Source organism: Salmo salar, chromosome 26 (assembly GCF_965601325.2).
Source record: "Salmo salar chromosome 26, fSalSal1, whole genome shotgun sequence".
NCBI classification, from domain to species: Eukaryota; Metazoa; Chordata; class Actinopteri; order Salmoniformes; family Salmonidae; genus Salmo; species Salmo salar.
The window spans coordinates 34,298,003-34,323,135 of NC_138316.1; the positions used below are offsets into that span (position 1 = coordinate 34,298,003).

The 25,133-nt window shown below is 46.8% G+C and overlaps 1 protein-coding gene across 7 annotated transcripts in view; it reads right to left on the minus strand.

Annotated features, from left to right (window-relative positions):
- Positions 1–25,133, minus strand: part of LOC100286620 (dmX-like protein 2) — a 98,845-nt gene that overhangs the window by 31,893 nt on the left and 41,819 nt on the right. For 3 of the 7 annotated variants that reach the window (XM_082969643.1, XM_082969644.1, XM_082969642.1), the window contains exons 28-42: positions 24,904–25,073; positions 24,550–24,647; positions 24,169–24,334; positions 21,484–21,748; positions 20,518–20,723; positions 15,868–16,269; positions 14,835–15,035; positions 12,610–12,915; positions 11,959–12,150; positions 11,653–11,729; positions 11,384–11,514; positions 9,242–9,490; positions 8,236–8,313; positions 4,305–4,495; positions 4,024–4,160 (exon numbers count right to left, since the gene is read on the minus strand). In XM_082969643.1, the coding sequence (XP_082825769.1) occupies positions 4,024–4,160; positions 4,305–4,495; positions 8,236–8,313; positions 9,242–9,490; positions 11,384–11,514; positions 11,653–11,729; positions 11,959–12,150; positions 12,610–12,915; positions 14,835–15,035; positions 15,868–16,269; positions 20,518–20,723; positions 21,484–21,748; positions 24,169–24,334; positions 24,550–24,647; positions 24,904–25,073 (2,869 nt within the window). The remainder of the gene's footprint in view (positions 1–4,023; positions 4,161–4,304; positions 4,496–8,235; positions 8,314–9,241; positions 9,491–11,383; positions 11,515–11,652; positions 11,730–11,958; positions 12,151–12,609; positions 12,916–14,834; positions 15,036–15,867; positions 16,270–20,517; positions 20,724–21,483; positions 21,749–24,168; positions 24,335–24,549; positions 24,648–24,903; positions 25,074–25,133) is intronic. The other 4 variants (XM_082969647.1, XM_082969646.1, XM_045708286.2 and 1 more) reach the window with 3 other exon arrangements.

Below are 25,133 nucleotides of genomic sequence, written 5' to 3' on the forward strand. Positions count from 1 at the left end.
TCTAACCTTCCAACCCTACTACAGTAGTGATCAGATACATACAACCTGTCTAACCTTCCAACCCTACTACAGTAGTGATCAGATACATACAACCTGTCTAACCTTCCAACCCTACTACAGTAGAGATCAGATACATACAACCTGTCTAACCGTCCAACCCTACTACAGTAGTGATCAGATACATACAACCTGTCTAACCTTCCAACCCTACTACAGTAGTGATCAGATACATACAACCTGTCTAACCTTCCAACCCTACTACAGTAGTGATCAGATACATACAACCTGTCTAACCTTCCAACCCTACTACAGTAGTGATCAGATACATACAACCTGTCTAACCTTCCAACCCTACTACAGTAGTGATCAGATACATACAACCTGTCTAACCTTCCAACCCTACTACAGTAGTGATCAGATACATACAACCTGTCTAACCTTCCAACCCTACTACAGTAGTGATCAGATACATACAACCTGTCTAACCGTCCAACCCTACTACAGTAGTGATCAGATACATACAACCTGTCTAACCTTCCAACCCTACTACAGTAGTGATCAGATACATACAACCTGTCTAACCTTCCAACCCTACTACAGTATTGATCAGATACATACAACCTGTCTAACCTTCCAACCCTACTACAGTAGTGATCAGATACATACAACCTGTCTAACCTTCCAACCCTACTACAGTAGTGATCAGATACATACAACCTGTCTAACCTTCCAACCCTACTACAGTAGAGATCAGATACATACAACCTGTCTAACCTTCCAACCCTACTACAGTAGTGATCAGATACATACAACCTGTCTGACCTTCCAACCCTACTACAGTAGTGATCAGATACATACAACCTGTCTAACCTTCCAACCCTACTACAGTAGTGATCAGATACATACAACCTGTCTAACCTTCCAACCCTACTACAGTAGTGATCAGATACATACAACCTGTCTAACCTTCCAACCCTACTACAGTAGTGATCAGATACATACAACCTGTCTAACCTTCCAACCCCACTACAGTAGTGATCAGATACATACAACCTGTCTAACCTTCCAACCCTACTACAGTAGTGATCAGATACATACAACCTGTCTAACCTTCCAACCCTACTACAGTAGTGATCAGATACATACAACCTGTCTAACCTTCCAACCCTACTACAGTAGTGATCAGATAGATACAACCTGTCTAACCTTCCAACCCTACTACAGTAGTGATCAGATACATACAACCTGTCTAACCTTCCAACCCTACTACAGTAGTGATCAGATAGATACAACCTGTCTAACCTTGCTGCACTGACACGACCTTCATTAACTTTTAGCCATGTGTACTGCCTAACCTTTGCGTCCCTGACTCTCCACACATCAGAAAGCTCAAACTCAGTTAGTAGACCAGACAGGCAGGTAGCTGACCGCAGATGAGGTTCTTCAGCGGTGTGATCAACAGTAAAATCCACTGTACAGTTTCAGTCCCCCCCTAAAACCATACACCCCTCTTGGTCACACTGTCTTAAGGTTTTCTTTATTTTATCAAAACCAACAATATGCTCTGTACCCTCATTAGGAGCATAAACATTAACAAAAAACAACAACATCCACCTTGACCAATAAAACCCGACCCTTGACAATCTCGATTGTAGATACCACAGTCACCCCTAAGCCTGAGGGAAACAAAATGGCTACCCCAGCACTGAAATTAGTACCATGACTGAGTATATGCTGCCCCTCCCACCACATACCCCAGTCAACCTCATTTTCCTCATCACTATGAGTCTCCTGTAGAAAAACTACATTAAGCCTTTTCTGTTTTATTACTTCTAATACCCAAGCCCTCTTATTCCTGTCCCTTCCACCATTAATATTGAGAGAACCTCCCCTTAGTACCTCCATAGAGAAAGGAGAAAGGAAAAGCAGAAGAATCCACAGAGACACCAAAGAGAAAAAAGAAGACACCCTATGAAGCATGATCAACATCATTGTTTACATTTTCTCTTACCCTGACCACGTTTCCCACCAGCTTTTGCTGCTGTGACAGCAGTAACACATTTCCTCAAGCGAAACTGCTTCTTCTCACTTAACTGGTCTAACCCCACTGTCTTCTGTAACATCACAGCTGACCTCACAAACTTATCAACATCAAAATAATCTGCCAATTTGACAGATTTCCCAAAAGTCTGATCCAGAAACCGATTTACCTCTTCTAGATCATAAATTTAGTCCTTACCAGCTGCTATCATATCAAAAGAGGTATCCATATCCTTCTCCTGATCTTCCTCAACTGAGGCCACAGACCCCTGACTCCCCTCTACCACATCCCTCTCAATACTCCCCACTTGCACCCCATCACTCGTACCAGGCATCTCCTCCACTACCTGGAAGATTAGCTCCTCCTGTACCCCAGCACTCGTAGTGGGCATCTCCTCCACTACGTGGTAGCCTAGCTCCACATGAACCCCATTCTGTACCCCAGCACTCATACTGGGCACCTCCTCACCAGTCTGAGGAACTGGCTCTTCAGATCCATCCTTACCTTCTACAACAATATTTTTCTGCTGCAAAACATTTCCCTCTAACACAAGTTGCAACTCCGTGCCCTCAACACGGATAACTTGTTCCTCAGCAACAGATGCTTGTGGCTGTTCAACCACTGTCGGCCCACCTCTCCCTAAATCAGTGGGCCCAGGCGTTACGAGGCCCACCTCTCCCTACATCAGTGGGCCCAGGCGTTACGAGGACCACCTCTCCCTACATCAGTGGGCCCAGGCGTTACGAGGACCACCTCTCCCTACATCAGTGGGCCCAGGCGTTACGAGGACCACCTCTCCCTACATCAGTGGGCCCAGGCGTTACGAGGACCACCTCTCCCTACATCAGTGGGCCCAGGCGTTACGAGGACCACCTCTCCCTACATCAGTGGGCCCAGGCGTTACGAGGACCACCTCTCCCTACATCAGTGGGCCCAGGCGTTACGAGGACCACCTGCGCCCCTGCCTCTGCCTTCTCCCTTTTCGGGCAAGCATGTCGCTTATGACCAACATCCCCACACTCAAAACACTGTTCACTACCCGTACTAGCATAAGCCATATACAGTCTATTGTCATACTTGACTTTAAACGATAACTCCAAAGTCTGCTCCGGTGAGTCCAAAAACATAAACACCTGTCGCCGAAACGACATAACCTGTTTCAACGCCGGGTGTTTGCAACCCAACGGGACAACCTTAATTGAACTTGCAAACTTCCCAAAGCGCAATAACTCGCGCTCCAATAGCTCATTGGGAATAAACGGCGGTACATTTGAAATCGTTACCTTTGTTGACGGAGAAAAAAGTGGCGTAACTTGAATAAACATTCCTTTAAGAAGTACGCCTTGCTCAACCATACGATCAACAAGACGCTCTTCTTTAAGAAAAACCACCACCGCTTTATTCATCCGTGACGCATAAGCAACATTCTCATATCCTACCTTCTCTCCTACGGCGACCAGAAACTCCTCCACCATGACAGTAGCTTCAGTAACACACCTAAAGCCGTGCCGAAGTGACAGGGACGGCATCCCCATTCGGGCAGCCATCCCCGCCAAAATCAGGGTAATTTCGATACGAAAAACGAAATACTTCATTCCACCACCAAAAAATGATAACCTTAATCATGCACAGAAGAAAACAAAGAATGCCACCAAGAAAGAAAACCGAAAGAAAGTTCTGAATATCTAACTCTACACACGCACTCCCTTGCTCATACAATTCCCAGCATGCACCAAACACTCCCAGCACGCAGAGAGAGAATAGAGAGAAGAGAGAATAGAGAGAAGAGAGAGAGAGAGAGAGAGAGAGAGAGAGAGAGAGAGAGAGAGAGCATACCATGACATTACAGGTAACATAGCAGGGTGTTGAATCTTAGAAGAAAATACTCTGAACAATCAGTGTACCACAGCCCAACACAAAGGGCTGTCCACAGCTGAACTCTACTTAGATGTCAAATAGGAAAAGGCACAACAATGACACACCTGTATGAGTTGGGGTCAGAGTGTTCAGTCATCTGTGTGTCAGAGAGGAAGGCATCATCATCATCGTCATCGTCATCCTCCGCTCCGCTCTCATCTGAGTCATACAGAGCTCCACTGTCTGACAGGGGCAGGAAGGGCTGGGGGGGGGGGGGGGGTTGAGAGAGGAGAGCTTATTTGTTTTGTGTCTATTTTTAGGTTTTAATGACTGTATGTACCAACAAATGGTTTGTCAGTGAGCGTATGTATACAGTGATGTTGTGCGGAGCAGCATCACGCCTTACTTTGGCCACAAAGTAGTCCCACATGCTGAGCTCTGGAGGAATGAACTTCTCCCTGTAGGCGGGTCTCTCTGCAGGGACGGGAGGGGGGGTGGCAGGGACTTCCTTTACTGGACGACCAGGAACCAGCATCCTCATATTAAACCTTCGTCTGAGTCTGTCCACATCCTCTGCCGGGGGAGGGGCTGGCACGGCTAGGGGAGGGGATGGTGGGTGTGGGAGAGAGATTGTTAGTACATATGTTTTTTTTTTTTTATAGAAACATTTTTACATGACTGCTGCCTTGTAAGAGATGAAGAGGAGTTGATCACTCATCATCGTCTTCATCACCTAGTAGAGCCCAGGAGAGGTTTGGGGGTATAGGAGGAAGGCACAGCACCAGGGTTTAGGCTCAATTCCATTTCAATTCAGGAAACAAACTGAATTGACTGAACTGATTATTGACTCCAGCAACCCTGCACAGCATCTGTGTTAGCGTTAGGGCCCAGCGTCTTCCTGGTCAGGTCACATGGTTATGGTAAACTCTGGGCTCAAGACATGGAGAGAGACAGAAACACACACAGAGGAGAGCGGACACGACAGACACACGTTTTAACACAAACCTGGACCGTTATCCTGGGTGACTATCTCTGGAACCACTGAGACGAGAGACAAACGAAGACAACAGCGTGTAAGACGCACACAAGACACACACACACACGTACAACACACACACATCAGACTACGAGACACAATAAGGTCAAGGTGATCACAATAACTCATAATACAATATCATGATGAGACAAGACAAGGAGAATGGTTATGAATGGTTATGAACGGTTATGAATGGTTATATGGCCAGAGGTTTCTAATAATATTCTAATCAACGTCTGTCTGCTGGTTGAAAGGCTTCTGAGTCCTTGAGTATAATCTGCATGGCTTGTGACCTGGTATACAACAGAGAGAGACCAAGGACTCTTATATCTCAGCTCTCCAGAGGGGGGGGGGGGGGGGGGGGTCTGTGTGTGTGGCAGACAAGGTAGCGGTACTTTTTACAGAGCTGATTCTTATCGACAACTTGGCATTTTGAAATAAAGCATTCTTCTCTCAACTCTTCTCCTCCACCCTTCTCTCCCCTCCTCTCCTCTGTTCTCTCCTCGCCACATCCTCCCCCACCAGCCTCTTTTCCTCCTCTCCTTTCCTCTGTTCTCTCCTCTCCACATCCTCTTCCAGCCTCTTTTCCTCCTCTCCTTTCCTCTGTTCTCTCCTCTCCACATCCTCTTCCAGCCTCTTTTCCTCCTCTCCTCTCCCTTTCACCCACATCCTGAAAGAACACTTGACTTCAAAGAAAAGTTATCAAGTCTAAATTTGAACACAAAAGCATATTGATTTATTTGACACAATCTGCTAATAATGTCTGATCACAACAGGTTGTTTCCAAAACCGTATTCAGAAGAACTGATGTTCAGAATTAGTTTGTCTACCATCACATTTAATAAGTAATAATAAATATGTTGAATTACAGTTGTGTTGCTTTCATCAAGCACACAAACTATTTCGGGCACCTAACTACGACACCACAATAACATGCTAGTAACTAACATACCAATGGAGGAACAACACGGTTACTATAGTAAACCATCACGGCTACTACTGATCCACACTAGATCACCCAGGCAGTGGAGGCTGGTGAGGGGAGGACGGCTCATAATAATGGCTGGAGTGGAAATAATGGAATAGAATCAAACACATAGGAACCATTAATTCTGTTCCAGACATTATTATATAGCCCAGTTAGTGTACCTGGTTTAGCCTTAGTTAAGGCAGACCTGTAGCCCAGTTAGTGTATTTGGTTTAGCCTTAGTTAAGGCAGACCTGTAGCCCAGTTGGTGTACCTGGTTTAGCCTTAGTTAAGGCAGACCTGTAGCCCAGTGAGTGTATCTGGTTTAGCCTTAGTTAAGGCAGACCTGTAGCCCAGTGAGTGTATCTGGTTTAGCCTTAGTTAAGGCAGACCTATAGCCCAGTTAGTGTACCTGGTTTAGCCTTAGTTAAGGCAGACCTGTAGCCCAGTCAGTGAGTGTACCTGGTTTAGCCTTAGTTAAGGCAGACCTATAGCCCAGTGAGTGTACCTGGTTTAGCCTTAGTTAAGGCAGACCTATAGCCCAGTGAGTGTATCTGGTTTACCCTTAGTTAAGGCAGACCTGTAGCCCAGTGAGTGTACCTGGTTTAGCCTTAGTTAAGGCAGACCTATAGCCCAGTTAGTGTACCTGGTTTACCCTTAGTTAAGGCAGACCTATAGCCCAGTGAGTGTACCTGGTTTACCCTTAGTTAAGGCAGACCTATAGCCCAGTGAGTGTACCTGGTTTACCCTTAGTTAAGGCAGACCTGTAGCCCAGTTAGTGTACCTGGTTTACCCTTAGTTAAGGCAGACCTATAGCCCAGTGAGTGTACCTGGTTTACCCTTAGTTAAGGCAGACCTATAGCCCAGTGAGTGTACCTGGTTTACCCTTAGTTAAGGCAGACCTGTAGCCCAGTTAGTGTACCTGGTTTACCCTTAGTTAAGGCAGACCTATAGCCCAGTTGGTGTACCTGGTTTACCCTTAGTTAAGGCAGACCTATAGCCCAGTGAGTGTACCTGGTTTACCCTTAGTTAAGGCAGACCTGTAGCCCAGTTGGTGTACCTGGTTTACCCTTAGTTAAGGCAGACCTGTAGCCCAGTGAGTGTACCTGGTTTAGCCTTAGTTAAGGCAGACCTATAGCCCAGTTAGTGTACCTGGTTTACCCTTAGTTAAGGCAGACCTATAGCCCAGTGAGTGTACCTGGTTTACCCTTAGTTAAGGCAGACCTATAGCCCAGTGAGTGTACCTGGTTTACCCTTAGTTAAGGCAGACCTGTAGCCCAGTTAGTGTACCTGGTTTACCCTTAGTTAAGGCAGACCTATAGCCCAGTTGGTGTACCTGGTTTAGCCTTAGTTAAGGCAGACCTATAGCCCAGTTAGTGTACCTGGTTTAGCCTTAGTTAAGGCAGACCTGTAGCCCAGTGAGTGTACCTGGTTTAGCCTTAGTTAAGGCAGACCTGTAGCCCAGTGAGTGTACCTGGTTTACCCTTAGTTAAGGCAGACCTGTAGCCCAGTCAGTGTACCTGGTTTAGCCTTAGTTAAGGCAGACCTGTAGCCCAGTGAGTGTACCTGGTTTACCCTTAGTTAAGGCAGACCTGTAGCCCAGTCAGTGTACCTGGTTTAGCCTTAGTTAAGGCAGACCTGTAGCCCAGTGAGTGTACCTGGTTTACCCTTAGTTAAGGCAGACCTGTAGCCCAGTGAGTGTACCTGGTTTAGCCTTAGTTAAGGCAGACCTATAGCCCAGTGAGTGTACCTGGTTTAGCCTTAGTTAAGGCAGACCTATAGCCCAGTGAGTGTACCTGGTTTAGCCTTAGTTAAGGCAGACCTATAGCCCAGTGAGTGTATCTGGTTTAGCCTTAGTTAAGGCAGACCTGTAGCCCAGTTGGTGTATCTGGTTTAGCCTTAGTTAAGGCAGACCTATAGCCCAGTGAGTGTATCTGGTTTAGCTTTAGTTAACCCAGGCCTGAAGCACAGTGAGTACCTGGTTAAACCTTACAGTGCATTTCCACATAACACGATGGGGGCGATGAAACAACGGTGCCCCATTCATTTTCAATGGAGGGAAGTGAAGTGGGCGGGGGACGGTTGGGCGATGCGAGCATGAATACGGCGGGAACAAAGTTGGAGAAAGCAGAAATTTATGCAAGTACTCCGCGATATACCAACGCTATTGACCAAACGAAGTTCACTCAAGCTTCCACCCCTGCTGGATTGGCTGTTGATGCCTAGTCTGCTTGCTAGCACCCACATGAGGACAAAACAAGCATGGCTATACGAATTATCGTGTTATGTGGAAATGCACCATTAGTTAACCCAGACCTGAAACACAGTGAGTACCTGGTTTAGCCTTAGTCCCTGAGTCAGGTTCAGAGGTCACTGATGATGACGAGTCCGTTCTATCTTTACCTGCTGCTGCTATGGTGACAGACAGATAGAGATGACACAATGAGATGAGATGGAAAACATGCAAACACACCTGCACAAACACACACACACTCAGGTGCACGATACAATGAGATGAGACCACAGCACACAATAACAGAGACAGACAGATCTCTTTCTGTCCGTTCAGAGAACCATGAACTTCCAATGAATAGTATCCCTGCAGAAAACACTAGCTAACTTTGTGAGGAACAGACAGAGTGGGAAAACCACATTAGTGGCATTTACTGCACTGCAATACAGCAGCACTGTAGTTTATCACTGCACCCAGCACTGTAGTTTATCACTGCACCCAGCACTGTAGTTTATCACTGCACCCAGCACTGTAGTTTATCACTGCACCCAGCACTGTAGTTTATCACTGCACCCAGCACTGCAAACCCACTGGAGCTCTGTTACTCACAGCTAGGTGCTGCTGTGTCCCCTGAATCAGTGTGGAGGGGCTGGGTGACACTGGGGCTGGGGGGAGGACCCTGCTCAGGCCTACCTGCCTCAATGTCAACTGTTACAGGGAGGAGGGGGTGGGGAGAGGGGAGGAGGAGTTATTATGCCTGGCTAGTCATGGGAGGGAGGGGCTTGCGTCTGATTTCACAGCCTCAGGCATGAGTAAAAAAGGGGGGTGAAACAAGGGAGGGGGGGGGGGGAGAATGAGAGAGGTAAAGGTTAAAGGTTAAGTAGAATGTTACAACAGGGGACAGAGAGGAGAGATGAGGGGAGACAGAAAACAGAGGACAGAACACAAAGGATAAACGAAAGGGTAGAGGAGAGAGGTAGAGAGAACGAGAGAGGTAGAGAGAAAGAGAACGAGAAAGAGAGAGGTAGAGAGACAGAGAGAGGTAGAGAGGAGGAGAGAGGTAGAGAGGAGGTCTGGGGTGACAAGCCGAGGGGTCTACTAAGTTACCTGGAGTGATCTCGACGTTCCGTTTGGGTTTGATGATGATTTTAGCCCCACCCCCAAACACAGCCGCCCACATCTTGTTGCTGAGGGGGTGAGCAGCGAGGCGGAAAAGCTCGTTGCCAGCGTGCATGCCCAGCCCGTGGATGAGCAGGGACAGGTAAACTGCCACCACAGCCTCACACAGCAACACGTTGAGCTTGGGCTGATCCTCGCCCTGGGCTGACTGAACCAGAGCAATCAGAGAGGACACACCTAGAGGAGGGGGGGAAATAGACGGACATATTCATATAATACATTTCATATAATTACATTTATACAGAACACACTACTGATAGGTAAAATGAAGGCTTTATTAGGAGTTATGTATTACAGAACCACATTAGACTGATCTGATGATATTATTAGGAGGTATGTACTACAGAACCACATTAGACTGATCTAATGATATTATTAGGAGTTATGTATTACAGAACCACATTAGACTGATCTGATGATATTATTAGGAGTTATGTATTACAGAACCACATTAGACTGATCTGATGATATTATTAGGAGGTATGTATTACAGAACCACATTAGGCTGATCTAATGATATTATTAGGAATATGTATTACAGAACCACATTAGACTGATCTAATGATATTATTAGGAGTTATGTATTACAGAACCACATTAGACTGATCTAATGATATTATTAGGAATATGTACTACAGAACCACATTAGACTGATCTGATGATATTATTAGGAATATGTACTACAGAACCACAATAGACTGATCTAATGATATTATTAGGAGTTATGTATTACAGAACCACATTAGACTGATCTGATGATATTATTAGGAGGTATGTATTACAGAACCACATTAGACTGATCTGATGATATTATTAGGAGTTATGTATTACAGAACCACATTAGACTGATCTAATGATATTATTAGGAGGTATGTATTACAGAACCACATTAGACTGATCTAATGATATTATTAGGAGTTATGTATTACAGAACCACATTAGATTGATCTGATGATATTATTAGGAATATGTACTACAGAACCACAGACTTGTGCTGTAATAAGATTCCTGCTACATATTAACAGTGGAGAGATGGCGTGACACATCCATCCATCCCTGCGTCTCCTTCTGTTTTATTCCCCACAGGCTACAGAGCTGCTATTACTCAGTACCATCTGTTTCTCTCTCGCTGTTAGTCATCTCTGTCCTCTCTGTTTCTGTCAGTCATCTCTGTCTCTCTCTCTGTCAGTCCCCTCTCTCTCTGTCTGTTCTCTCAATTCAACAATGTTTGTCCTCTCTCTGTCCTCCCTCCCCTTCCCTCTTTCCCAACCTCTTGACAGATTCAGCAAACATAGCAGTCATGTTGTCCATTCAGCTGTCTGCTCAGACGATGGTTAGATTGACATTCATTTACTGTGACTGGCAGAGCTGTGTGTGTACCTGGCCACTGCGCGGGGCAGAGCTGTGTGTGTACCTGGCCACTGCGCGGAGCAGAGCTGTGTGTGTACCTGGCCACTGAGCGGGGGCAGAGCTGTGTGTGTACCTGGCCACTGAACGGAGCAGAGCTGTGTGTGTACCTGGCCACTGAGCAGAGCAGAGCTGTGTGGGTACCTGGCCACTGAGCAGAGCAGAGCTGTGTGGGTACCTGGCCACTGCGCGGGGGCAGAGCTGTGTGTGTACCTGGCCACTGCGCGGGGGCAGAGCTGTGTGTGTACCTGGCCACTGTGCGGGGGCAGAGCTGTGTGTGTGTACCTGGCCACTGCGCGGAGCAGAGCTGTGTGTGTACCTGGCCACTGCGCGGGGGCAGAGCTGTGTGTGTACCTGGCCACTGAACGGAGCAGAGCTGTTTGTGTACCTGGCCACTGCGCGGGGCAGAGCTGTGTGGGTACCTGGCCACTGCGCGGGGCAGAGCTGTGTGGGTACCTGGCCACTGCGCGGGGGCAGAGCTGTGTGTGTACCTGGCCACTGAACGGAGCAGAGCTGTTTGTGTACCTGGCCACTGCGCGGGGCAGAGCTGTGTGGGTACCTGGCCACTGCGCGGGGCAGAGCTGTGTGGGTACCTGGCCACTGCGCGGGGGCAGAGCTGTGTGGGTACCTGGCCACTGCGCAGGGGCAGAGCTGTGTGGGTACCTGGCCACTGCGCGGGAGCAGAGGTGGGTGTAGCGTGCTCCTCGATGCTCTCGGTGCGTAGCCGTCTCCTCTCACTCAGCAGCAGACCCTGGTACACCATCCCTGTAAACTGATTGGCCTCTGCCTGGCTGCTGCAAGGTACCATGGGAAAGAGCCAAGGTCGGGATCAGACAGTCATGACAATTCATCTCAACAGGAAATGACAGTATGAACTCAAACTATAGGTCATCAAAATGTGTGTGTACGTGTGTGTGTGTGTGTGTGTGTACCTGTAGCTATGGCTGTCACACAGGGCTTGATAGATGCAGGCAGACAGAGAGGCAGCCAGGGTGTGCAGGAGATTCACCTGGAGAGGTGAGAGAGACAAACTACACTCATCTCACTCATGGAGGAACAAACCATTTCTCTATGAATTGCCAACATGAGATTATGAAAGAAGGTCTGCTGTGTGGGGATTTAACTTCCAATGAAGTCTCCTTGTGACAGTCATTTCTGTTGACAGTTTAGTAGTGTATGTTTTAAATGTGTGTTTAGTTTGAACCCCCAGGCTGTCATACTAACAGACCCATACATACCCTGTCGTCCATGAGTTCAGGGTGTGGAGGCAGCTCCATCTGTGTGATGGTGTGAAGGATGTCATGGATGTGGTTGCTGAGGTGGAGGACAGGGTTGGAGATCACCGTCTTGGTGGTGGCGATACTGGCTGAGAGGAGGGGGAGGGTGGTGGGGAGGGGCAGGGGGGACTGGAGCTGCTTCACTGTAGTCTCCTGGAGGAGGGGAGGACAGGGGACAATAACAACAAGGAGAGACAAGAGGAAGACAAGAGCAAGAATATATCAGAGAGGTGATACGGAGAGAGAGACAGAGAGAGAGAGAGACAGAGAGAGACAGAGACAGAGACAGAGACAGAGAGAGAGACAGAGAGAGAGACAGAGAGAGAGACAGAGAGAGAGACAGAGAGAGAGACAGAGAGAGAGACAGAGAGAGAGACAGAGAGAGAGACAGAGAGAGAGAGAGAGAGAGAGAGAGCGTGAGAGCGAGAGAGAGAGAGAGACAGAAAGAGAGAGAGAGAGACAGAAAGAGAGAGAGAGAGAGACAGAAAGAGAGAGAGACAGAGAGAGAGAGAGACAGAAAGAGAGACAGAGAGAGAGAGAGAGACAGAGAGAGACTGACAGAGACTGACAGAGAGTGTGTCTGACCTGTGTGTGTGTTTCTTCAGCACCTACCTGTTGGCTCTCTTGCAGCAGGAAGATGAGCTCCATGCGTACCGAGGTGACCCCCCCTCCCTTGGCTCCATGCAGGCTGCAGTAGGACAGGAATACCCGGAGCAGAGCCTGGTTCTTCCTCAGCCACGCCTTCCTCCTCTCAGCATGAAGCTGCTTGGCTGCAAGACGCCTACGCCCCAGCTGGTGGCGCTCATACGCCCCCGCCTCCGTACCCCCGCCACCCCCCAGGGACTCCTCAAACACGTCCTCTACTCCTCCTCCATCCTCCCATCTCTCCAGCTCCTGGCTCTCCTCCTTCCCCGCCACCTGAAGAAGAGAAGAGGACAGAGGGTTTGATCTTGAAGCTGTTATGGTACAGTAGCAGTAACAGTTACAGTAAATACTGTTTAATTCAACTCCATCCAGTTCTGGTACAGTATATCTGATGAGACGTGGTGATTAGGATCTAGTAGGTGACATGGTTGGGGTCAATTACAACCCCTCCAAATCAGTTACAACCCAAAACAATTACAACCCAATTACAACCCCTCCAAAACAGTGGTGTGGAGGCTGTGCTTTGGCAAAGTGGGTGGGGTTATATCCTACCTGTTTGGCCCTGTCCGGGGGTTTCATCGGATGGGGCCACAGTGTCTCCTGACCCCTCCGGTCTCAGCCCCAGTATTTATGCTGCAGTAGTTTATGTGTCAGGGGGCTAGGGTACGTCTGTCACATCTGGAGTATTTCTCTTGTCTTTTCCGGTGTCCTGTGTGAATTTAAATATGCTCTCTCTAATTCTCTCTTTTTCTTTCTTTCTTTCTTTCTTTCTTTCTTTCTTTCTTTCTTTCTCTCTCTCGGAGGACCTGTGCCCTAGGACCATGCCTCAGGACTACCTGGCTTGATGACTCCTTGCTGTCCCCAGTTCACCTGGCCGTGCTGCTGCTCCAGTTCCAACTGTTCTGCCTGCAGCTATGGAACCCTGACCTGTTCACCGGACGTGCTACCTGTCCCAGACCTGTTGTCCCAGACCTGCTGGAACCCTGACCTATTCACCGGACGTGCTACCTGTCCCAGACCTGCTGTTTTCAACTCTCTAGAGACAGCAGGAGCGGTAGAGATACTCTCAAAGATCGGCTATGAAAAAGCCAACTGACACTTACTCTTGTGTTACTGACTTGTTGCACCCTCGACAACTACTATGATTATTATTATTTGACCATGCTGGTCATTTATGAACATTTGAACATCTAGGCCATGTGCTGTTATAATCTCCACCCGGCACAGCCAGAAGAGGACTGGCCACCCCTCATAGCCTGGTTCCTCTCTAGGTTTTGGCCTTTCTAGGGAGTTTTTCCTAGCCACCGTGCTTCTACACCTGCATTGCTTGCTGTTTGGGGTTTTAGGCTGGGTTTCTGTACAGCACTTTGTGATATCAGCTGATGTAAGAAGGGCTATATAAATAAATCTGATTTGATTTGATTTGAATTACATTTCAATATAGTCAATTCAGGAAGTAACCTGACATTTTGGGAAAGTTAGCGTAAATCTGCAACCCGCAGTGTCCTTTAAGGGGAGCTGTGTGTACCTTGTAGTGGCAGATGAAGTGTGTGTGTGTACCTTGTAGTGGCAGATGAAGTGTGTGTGTGTACCTTGTAGTGGCAGATGAAGTGTGTGTGTGTGTGTGTGTGTGTGTGTGTGTGTGTGTGTGTGTGTGTGTGTGTGTGTGTACCTTGTAGTGGCAGATGAAGTGTGTGTGTGTGTGTGTGTACCTTGTAGTGGCAGATGAAGTGTGTGTGTGTGTGTGTGTGTGTGTGTGTGTGTGTGTGTGTGTGTGTACCTTGTAGTGGCAGATGAAGTGTGTGTGTGTGTGTGTGTGTGTGTGTGTACCCTGTAGTGGCAGATGAAGTGTGTGTACCTTGTAGTGGCAGATGAAGTGTGTGTGTGTGTGTGTGTGTACCTTGTAGTGGCAGATGAAGTGTGTGTGTGTGTGTGTGTGTGTGTGTGTGTGTGTGTGTGTACCTTGTTGTTGCAGATACAGTGTGTGTGTACCTTGTAATGGCAGATGAAGTGTGTGTGTGTACCTTGTTGTTGCAGATGCAGTGTGTATGCACCTTGTAGTGGCAGATGAAGTGTGTGTGTGTGTGTGTGTGTGTGTGTGTGTGTGTGTGTGTGTGTGTGTGTGTGTGTGTGTGTGTGTGTGTGTGTGTGTGTGTACCTTGTAGTGGCAGATGAAGTGTGTGTGTGTGTACCTTGTAGTTACAGATGCGGTGCATGGCTCCTATCTCCTTCTCTAACCAGCTGTAGAGCTGAAAGCGCAGCTTCCCTCCGTCCACCTCATAGCCTGTAGCTAGCGTCCTGAGCTCTGTCATCAGAATCTTCAGACACGCTCGGAACTTCAGCTGCTCTGCGATCACGTCCACCTCAGACTCACCCTGAGAGCAGAGATGGTTCTGGAAATGTCTAGCACTTAACTACTGGCTTAATAACTCTATATTAACAGTATCATACCTATACAATATTCTTACAGAAAAAAATCACATTTTTAATTAGACTGATACATTAGATATTTTCAATAAACAAGAAAATTCTTTATCTTGTTAAAAAAATGAAATTATCTTTTTGGATGATACGTTATTAACAGACAAGGAAAACACAACACTACTTTTTCCACTATCACAAAGCTTATGTATCAACTTGGTTTTCTTTTAAAGTAATCTCAACAGTCAATTATACTGACTAGTGGTTATACTGACTAGTGGTTATACTGACTAGTGGTTATGCTGACTAGTGGTTATGCTGACTAGTGGTTATACTGACTAGTGGTTATACTGACTAGTGGTTATGCTGACTAGTGGTTATGCTGACTAGTGGTTATACTGACTAGTGGTTATACTGACTAGTGGTTATGCTGACTAGTGGTTATACTGACTAGTGGTTATACTGACTAGTGGTTATGCTGACTAGTGGTTATGCTGACTAGTGGTTATACTGACTAGTGGTTATGCTGACTAGTGGTTATGCTGACTAGTGGTTATGCTGACTAGTGGTTATGCTGACTAGTGGTTATGCTGACTAGTGGTTATACTGACTAGGGGTTATGCTGACTAGTGGTTATACTGACTAGTGGTTATACTGACTAGTGGTTATGCTGACTAGTGGTTATGCTGACTAGTGGTTATGCTGACTAGTGGTTATGCTGACTAGTGGTTATACTGACTAGTGGTTATGCTGACTAGTGGTTATACTGACTAGTGGTTATATTGATGATGTCGCCAGCCCTACCTGAGAGTCCTCTCTCTGCAGCCCAGGTGGTCTCACCCCCCCAGACCCCTCGTCAGCTTTGGTCTCCACATCAGTCTTCTTCATTGTCAGACCACCATCAGCATCATCTTCATCGTTCTTATCATCTCCCCAGTCTAGCTGCAGTCCATCGTCTTCCACTTTGACCAGAGGCTGGCTCCAGTCCAGTGTGGCTGAGCTCTCCTCTGTACCCCAGGCAGGATTGGCCTTAACTGGGGCAGGAGAGGCCCAGTCCAGGGCCCCCTGGTTCCCATTCTCCAGGGGCAGGCTAGAGCTGACATTGGCCATGGAAGAGCCTTTACTTAGGGGGGACGAGGAGACTGACTTCTTGGTCACCTTGGGGATCTTAGAGAGCACCTCCAGGGCAAGCACTGGACAGCCCACCTTTATTAGAGAACAGAATAACACTATTAGTAAAATTAGTAAGTAGCCTTGGCTTGTGCAGGCCCAAAACAGCTCACATGGCAGGAGCCTCCTGTTTCTGTATGGTCAGGCAGCTGGATGTACAGTACACCCCCTGGACAGGACACTAGTCTATCTCCTGTTTCTGTATGGTGAGGCAGCTGGATGTACAGTACACCCCCTGGACAGGACACTAGTCTATCTCCTGTTTCTGTATGGTGAGGCAGCTGGATGTACAGTACACCCCCTGGACAGGACACTAGTCTATCTCCTGTTTCTGTATGGTGAGGCAGCTGGATGTACAGTACACCCCCTGGACAGGACACTAGTCTATCTCCTGTTTCTGTATGGTGAGGCAGCTGGATGTACAGTACACCCCCTGGACAGGACACTAGTCTATCTCCTGTTTCTGTATGGTGAGGCAGCTGGATGTACAGTACACCCCCTGGACAGGACACTAGTCTATCTCCTGTTTCTGTATGGTGAGGCAGCTTGATGTACAGTACACCCCCTGGACAGGACACTAGTCTATAGCAGGACCTTAACCCCAACATATCTCCTTATTAGTAACATTACTTTTAGATTAATTAACGTATCCTTTATTTATTAAAGGTGAGATAAAAAATGATACTAATCTTAAAATACTGTTAGTATACAATGTTACTGTTTTTAATGCCGTGCCACATTACACCTTATAATAAGTACTATATTACAGTCATGGCCAAAGGTTTTGAGAATGACACAAATTAAAATTTCACAAGGTTTGCTGCTTCAGTGTCTTTAGATATTTTTGTCAGATGTTACTATGGAATAGTGAAGTATAATTACAAGCATTTCATAAGTGTCAAAGGCTTTTATTGACAATTACATGAAGTTGATGCAAAGAGTCAATATTTGCAGTGTTGACCCTTCTTTTTCAAGACCTCTGCAATCCACCCTGGCATCCTGTCAATTAACTTCTGGGCCACATCCTGACTGATGGGAGCCCATTCTTGCATAATCAATGCTTGAAGTTTGTCAGAATTTGTGGGTTTTTGTTTGTCCACCCGCCTCTTGAGAATTGACCACAAGTTCTCAATGGGATTAAGGTCTGGGGAGTTTCCTGGCCATGGACCCAAAATATCGATGTTTTGTTCCCCGAGCCACTTAGTTATCACTTTTGCCTTATTGAAAGGTGCTCCATCATTCTGGAAAAGGCATTGTTCGTCACCAAACTGTTCCTGGATGGTTGGGAGAAGTTGCTCTCGGAGGATGTGTTGGTACCATTCTTTATTCATGGCTGTGTTCTTAGGCAAAATTGTGAGTGAACCCACTCCCTTGGCTGAGAAGCAACCCCACACATGAATGGTCTCAGGATGCTTTACTGCTGGCGTAACACAGGACTGATGGTAGCGCTCACCTTGTCTTCTCCGGACAAGCTTTTTTCCGGATGCCCCAAACAATCGGAAAGGGGATTCATCAGAGAAAATGACTTTACCCCAGTCCTCAGCGGTCCAATCCATGTACCTTTTGCAGAATATCAGTCTGTCCCTGATGTTTTTCCTGGAGAGAAGTGGCTTCTTTGCTGCCCTTCTTGACACCAGGCCATCCTCCAAAAGTCTTCGCCTCACTGTGCGTGCAGATGCACTCACACCTGCCTGCTGCCATTCCTGAGCAAGCTCTGTACTGGTGGTGCCCCGATCCCGCAGCTGAATCAACTTTAGGATATGGTCCTGGCGCTTGCTGGTAGAGGTCGACCGATCATGATTTAAAAAAAATAATAATTCAACGTCGATACCGATTATTGGACGACCAAAACAAGCCGATACCGATTAAATCGGACAATTTTTATTTATTTGTAATAAGGACAATTACAACAATACTGAATGAACACTTATTTTAACTTAATATAATACATAAATACTATCAATTTAGCCTCAAATAAATAATGAAACATGTTCAATTGGTTTAAATAATGCAAAAACAAAGTGTTGGAGAAGAAAGTATAAGTGCAATATGTGCCATGTAAAAAAGCTAACGTTTAAGTTCCTTGCTCAGAACATGAGAACATATGAAAGCTGGTGGTTCCTTTTAACATGAGTCTTCAATATTCCCAGGTAAGAAGTTTTAGGTTGTAGTTATTATAGGACTATTTCTCTCTATACGATTTGTATTTCATATACCTTTGACTATTGGATGTTCTTATAGGCACTTCAGTATTGCCAGTGTAACAGTATAGCTTCCGTCCCTCTCCTCGCTCCTACCTGGGCTCAAACCAGGAACACATCGACAACAGCCACCCTCGAAGCAGCGTTACCCATGCAGAGCAAGGGGAACAACTACTCCAAGTCTCAGAGCGAGTGACGTTTGAAACGCTATTAGCGCGCACCCGCTAACTAGCTAGCCATTTCACATCGGTTACACCAGCCTAATCTTGGGAGTTGATAGCCTTGAAGTTATAAACAGCGCAATGCTTGAAGAATTGCAAAGAGCTGCTGGCAAAACGCACGAAGATGCTGTTTGAATGAATGCTTATGAGCCTGCTGCTGCCTACCATCGCTCAGTCAGACTGCTCTATCAAATATCAAATCATTAACATAATAACACACAGAAATACGAGCCTTTGGTCATTAATATGGTCGAATCCGGAAACTATAATTTCGAAAACGAAATGTTTATTATTTCAGTGAAATACGGAACCGTTCCGTATCTTATCTAACGGGTGGCAACCCTAAGTCTAAATATTCCTGTTACATTGCACAACCTTCAATGTTATGTCATAATTATGTACAATTCTGGCAAATTAATTACGGCCTTTGTTAGGAATAAATGGACTTCATACAGTTTGCAATGAGCCAGGCGGCCCAAACGGCTGTATATACCCTGACTGCTTGCACGGAACGCTAGAGAAGTGACACGAATTCATGTTAGCAGGCAATATTAACTAAATATGCAGGTTTAAAAATATATACTTGTGTATTGATTTTAAAGAAAGGCATTGATGTTTATGGTTAGGTACATTGGTGCAACGACACTGCTTTTTTTCGGAAATGCGCTTGTTAAATCATCACCCGTTTGTCGAAGTAGGCTGTGATTCGATGAGAAATTAACAGGCACCGCATCGATTATATGTAACGCAGGACACGTTAGATAAACTAGTAATATCATCAACCATGTGTAGCTAACTAGTGATTATGTTAAGATTGATCGTTTTTTATAAGATAAGTTTAATGCTAGCTAGCAACTTACCTTGGTTTCTTGCTGCCCTCGCGTAACAGGTAGTCAGCCTGCCATGCAGGCTCCTCGTGGAGTGCAATGTAAAGCAGGTGGTTAGAGCGTTGGACTAGTAACCAGAAGGTTGCAAAAACGAATCCCCAATTCCCCCCTGAACAAGGCAGTTAACCCCCGTTCCTAGGCCGTCATTGAAAATAAGGATGTGTTCTTAATATGACTTGCCTAGTTAAATAAAGGTGTAAAAAAAATAAAAAATAAAAATAAAACGCTGGCCAAAAATATCGATTACCGATTGTTATGAAAACTTGAAATCGGCCCTGATTAATCGGTCGACCTCTACTTGCTGGACTTTCTTGGGCGCCCTGAAACCTTCTTCACAACAATTGAACCGCTCTCCTTGATGATCCGATAAATGGTTGATTTAGGTGCAATCTTACTGGCAGCAATATCCTTGCCTGTGAAGCCCTTTTTGTGTAAAGCAATGATGACAGCACGTGTTTCCTTGCAGGTAACCTTGGTTGACAGAGGAAGAACAATGATTCCAAGCACCACCCTCCTTTTGAAGCTTCCAGTCTGTTATTCGAACTCAGTCAGCATGACAGAGTGATCTCCAGCCTTGTCCTCGTCAACACTCACACCTGTGTTAATGAGAGAATCACTGACATGATGTCAGCTGGTCCTTTTGTTGCAGGGCTAAAATGCAGTGGAAATGTTTTTGGGGGATTCAGTTCATTTGCATGGCAAAGAGGGACTTTGCAATTAATTGCAATTTATCTGATCACTCTTCATAACATTCTGGAATATATGCAAATTGCCATCATACAAACTGAGGCAGCACACTTTGTGAAAATTAATATTTGTGTCATTCTCAAAACTTTTGGCCACGACTGTACAGGTATAATACAATATCGTTTTTAAAGTTGTCAACTTTGTGTTATCTTCGATGCTTCTAAATGCATTGTATCCACGTATGGTTGAATTGTGTTATTAAATGATTGATTAAAGCAAATCAAAGACCTTGAAGTGTGCGTTGGCGGTGGTGAAGAAGAGTTTGCGTTCGATGAGGTTGATCTCGTCGACGCTGCTCTTCTCCGAGGTGAGGCCCAGTGATGATGTCACAGCACCCTCAGGGGACGCGTAGTGGCGGCGGATGATCAGGGGGTGTGTCCTCAGGTAGTTATAGAAACTAAATACCACTGGGTTACACGACTTCACCATCACATCTAGGGGGGGTTAGAGAGGGGAAAAAGGAGGGAGAGAGGAGGATAGGGAGGGGGAGAGGAGGGGAGGGAGGGGGAGAGAGGAGGGGAGGGAGAGAGGAGGGGAGGGAGGGGGAGAGAGAGGGAGAGGGGAGGTGAGGGAGGGGGAAAGAGGGGGGGAGGGAGAGGAGGGGAGGGAGAGAGGGAGAGAGGAGGGGAGGGAGAGAGGGAGAGAGGAGGGGAGGGAGGGGGAGAGAGGAGGGGAGGGAGGGGGAGAAGAGGGGAGGGAGAGGGGGGAGGGAGGGGGAGAGAGGGGAGGGAGGGGGAGAGAGGGGAGGGAGGGGGAGAGAGGGGGAGAGAGGGGGGGAGGGAGGGGGAGAGAGGGGGGAGGGAGAGAGGGGGGGAGGGAGGGGGAGAGAGGGGGGAGGGAGGGAGGGGGGGTGAGGAGGGGAGGGAGGGGGAGAGAGAGGGAGAGAGAGGGAGGGGGGGAGAGAAGGGGGAGAGAAGGGGGAGAGAAGGGGGAGAGAAGGGGGAGGGAGGGGGAGAGAGGAGGGGAGGGAGGGGGAGAGAAGGGGGAGGGAGGGGGAGAGAAGGGGGAGGGAGGGGGAGAGAAGGGGGAGGGAGGGGGAGAGAGGAGGGGAGGGAGAGGGAGAAAGGAGGGGAGGGAGAAAGTAAGAGGTAGATAGAGGTCAATGCAAATCAATCCAGTTAGAATATAGCATCAGCTTTCAGCTGAAACATCCCTGTCCTCTCTGAGGGTGTGATCTACCACCATGCTACTCACCTGGGTTCTCATCATCCTCTTTGGGGATGCACTCTAGCAGCGTGTCCAGGGCCTTGGTGTAGTCCTTCATGATCCAGAAGGCTATGCTGCGTAGGAATGGGTCCGGGTGTAGTTTGGTGCAGTGGTACCCCGACCCATCCCTCTGGCAGCCCAAAACCTTCTCATACAGGATGGCTTGGCAGGTGGAACTGCTCTCATAGTCAGCCTCGTACAGCCTGGCTACTACCATGGCCAACTGGATATCCTCCATCTTCTCCAAGCACACCTAGAGGAGAGGGACAGTTAGAGGAGAGGAGAAAGAAGACAGTACAGTTAGAGTAGAGGAGTGTCCAGTTAGAGTAGAGGACAGTTAGAGTAGAGGAGAAAGAGGACAGTACAATTAGAGTAGAGGACAGTTAAAGTTGACCTGTGTTCCATAAGGAATATACAGTGCCTTGCAAAAGTATTCATCCCCCCCTTGACATTTTTCCTACTTTGTTGCATTACAAAATGTATTTAAATTGATTTTTATTCGAATTTCATGTAATGGACATTTGTGAAGTGAAATGAAAAAAAAATGACTTGTTTCAAAATGTAAAAAAAAAAAAAACTGAAAAGTGGTGTGTGCATATGTATTCACCCCCTTTTCTATGAAGCCCTAAATACGATCTGGTGCAACCAATTACCTTCAGAAGTCACACAATTAGTTAAATAAAGTCCACCTGTGTGCAATCTAAGTGTCACATGATCTGTCACATGATCTCAGTATATATATATATATATTTACACACCTGTTCAGAGAGGCCCCAGAGTCTGCAATACAACTAAGCAAGGGGCACCAACAAGCAAGCAGCACCATGAAGACCAAAGAGCTCTCCAAACAGGTCAGGGACAAAGTTGTGGAGAAGTACAGATCGGGGTTGGGTTATAAAAAAATATCAGAAACTTTGAGCATCCCACAGAGCACCATTAAATCCATTATTCAAATGTTTGAAGAAAATGGCACCACAACAAACCTGCCAAGAGAGGGCCGCCCACCAAAACTCACAGACCAGGCAAGGAGGGCATTAATCAGAGAGGCAACAAAGAGACAAAAGATAACCCTGAAGGAGCTGCAAAGCTCCACCGCAGAGATTGGAGTATCTGTCCATAGGACCACTAAGCTGTACACGCCACAGAGCTGGGCTTTACGGAAGAGAGGCCAGGCCAGAAAAAAGCCAATGCTTAAAGAAAAAAATAAGCAAACATGTTTGGTGTTCGCCCAAAGGCTTGTGGGAGACTCCCCAAACATATGGAAGAAGGTATTCTGGTCAGATGAGACTACAATTGAGCTTTTTGGCTATCAAGGAAAATGCTATGTCTGGCACAAACCCAACACCTCTCATCACCCTGAGACACCATCCCCACAGTGAAGCATGGTGGTGGCAGCATCATGCTGTTAGGATGTTCTTCATAGGCAGGGACTGGGAAACTGGTCGGAATTGAAGGAATGCTGGATGGCGCTAAATACATAGAAATTCTTGAAGGGAAACCTGTTTCAGTATTCCAGAGATTTGAGACTGGGACGGAGGTTCACCTTCCAGCAGGACATTGGCCCTAAGTATACTGCTAAAGCAACACTCGAGTGGTTTAAGGGGAAACATTTAAATGTCTTGGAATGGCCTAGTCAAAGACATATGCCAAGAGACTTGCAGCTGTAATTGCTGCAAAAGGTGGCTTTACAAAGTATTGACTTTGCGGGGGTGAATAGTTATGCACGCTCAAGTTAAAAAAATGTTTGTCTTATTTCTTGTTTGTTTCACAATGGTAGGCATGTTGTGTAAATCAAATGATAACCCCCCCCCAAAATCTATTTTAATTACAGGTTGTAAGGGAACAAAATAGGAAAAATGCCAAGGGGGGTGAATACTTTCGCAAGCCACTGTAAAGGCCTAGCAAGTAAGTGACAGTTAGAGTAGAGGACAGTTAGAGTTGGCCTGTGTTCCATAAGGAATATAAAGTCCTAGTAGAGGAGAGGACAGTTAGAGTAGGGTAGATGGAGTTCTGAGAAGCCACACCAGGCACTGTCCACACGTCAAGCAGGTTCTGCATGTGCAGGGTTTATAACATAGACTTACTAAGAAACCTGACAACCATAGATGTATTCAGGGTCTGTCTCCTGCTGGACTAAAAACGCTGTTCAACGGCAAATCAAGGTTCAAGGTTTAGACTGTTTGCTAAAACTGACTAAACAGTAAGACTCATGGCTAAGACAGACTAAAATGATGCACGTGTGATCTAGTGTTCTCCTCAATGATGCCCTTTTGAACCAACTGTCTGGTAAACTATCCCCAAACACTTACAGTAGGAACCCATTCCCCCTCTAGGCAGTGTCCTGCTATCAGCATGTTGAGACTGTGCTGTTGCACCCTCAGCCCAAGGTAAAGTAACCCCAACATTTACGCAGCTAACCAGCCCCACAACCTTATCTTTCAGGTTTAGACTAGAGCATTCACACACACAGCTGTAGTCTCACGTCATTGACACACCTCCTAGTTAACTTCCATAAACATTGGTCTGTGCCAGGTTTCCATGGCGAGGATGATGTCACAACAACAGACACAATACAGGTGCAGCTGAAGTAGGTCTAAACTAGGAACAGACTGTGTGTGTGTGTGTGTGTGTGTGTGTGTGTGTGTGTGTGTGTGTGTGTGTGTTCTTCCGGACCTCGACGGCATCTTTCAGGGAGCCAGCCAGCAGGAAGAAGGCAGCAGCCTGTTCAAAGCGCTGTTTCCCCAGCAGAGAGAAAGCGTTCTTCAGAGCTGCTTTACGCCAGCGGTCCTCACTGAAGTTATTCTTAAAGAATACCGTCATCTTCTCATCACGCTGAGACCTAGAGGAGAGGAGGAAGAGGAGAGGAGGAGAATATAATATACATTATTTACCTACGTACATGACTCATGTAATTGCGTTCTGACACATGGATAAACATAAAATGTGGATTTTAAAGAAAAGTCCAGGAAAGGTGAATAACTAAACAAAAAGGTGAGACAACACAAACTGATCTGGGATCAGGCTAGAGGTCCAGGTGTGTTTCAGGTGTGTTACCTGAACAGGCCCCAGAGAACAGCCTTCTTCTTCATGGCCAGGTAGAACAGAGCTGCATCTAAAGGATCGTTGTTCTTCTGGAACGCTGCTTTACCCACCTACACACAGATCAACCAATCAAACCATGAAGACCAACCAATCAATCAATGATAGGAGTTCAGGCCACACCACACCATCCCCTACCTTCTCCACCGTCCCCTACCTTCTCCACCGTCCCCTACCTTCTCCACCGTCCCCTACCTTCTCCACCGTCCCCTACCTTCTCCACCGTCCCCTACCTTCTCCACCGTCCCCTACCTTCTCCACCGTCCCCTACCTTCTCCACCGTCCCCTACCTTCTCCACCGTCCCCTACCTTCTCCACCATCCTGCGTAGGGTATTGATGTTGCGTATCCACCAGCCCACCCCTACAGCCCGTAGCTCAGACCACTGAGGGTCTCCTCTCTGCATGGCCGGGATCATATTCAACATCTCCTCCTCAGCCTCCGAGTGGAACGCCCACGCAAAGTGACACGTAGACAGACCTGGAGGGAGACAGGTGACTGTGTTCAGAGAGGAGAGAAAAGGTTCCTTTGCTTCAGTGC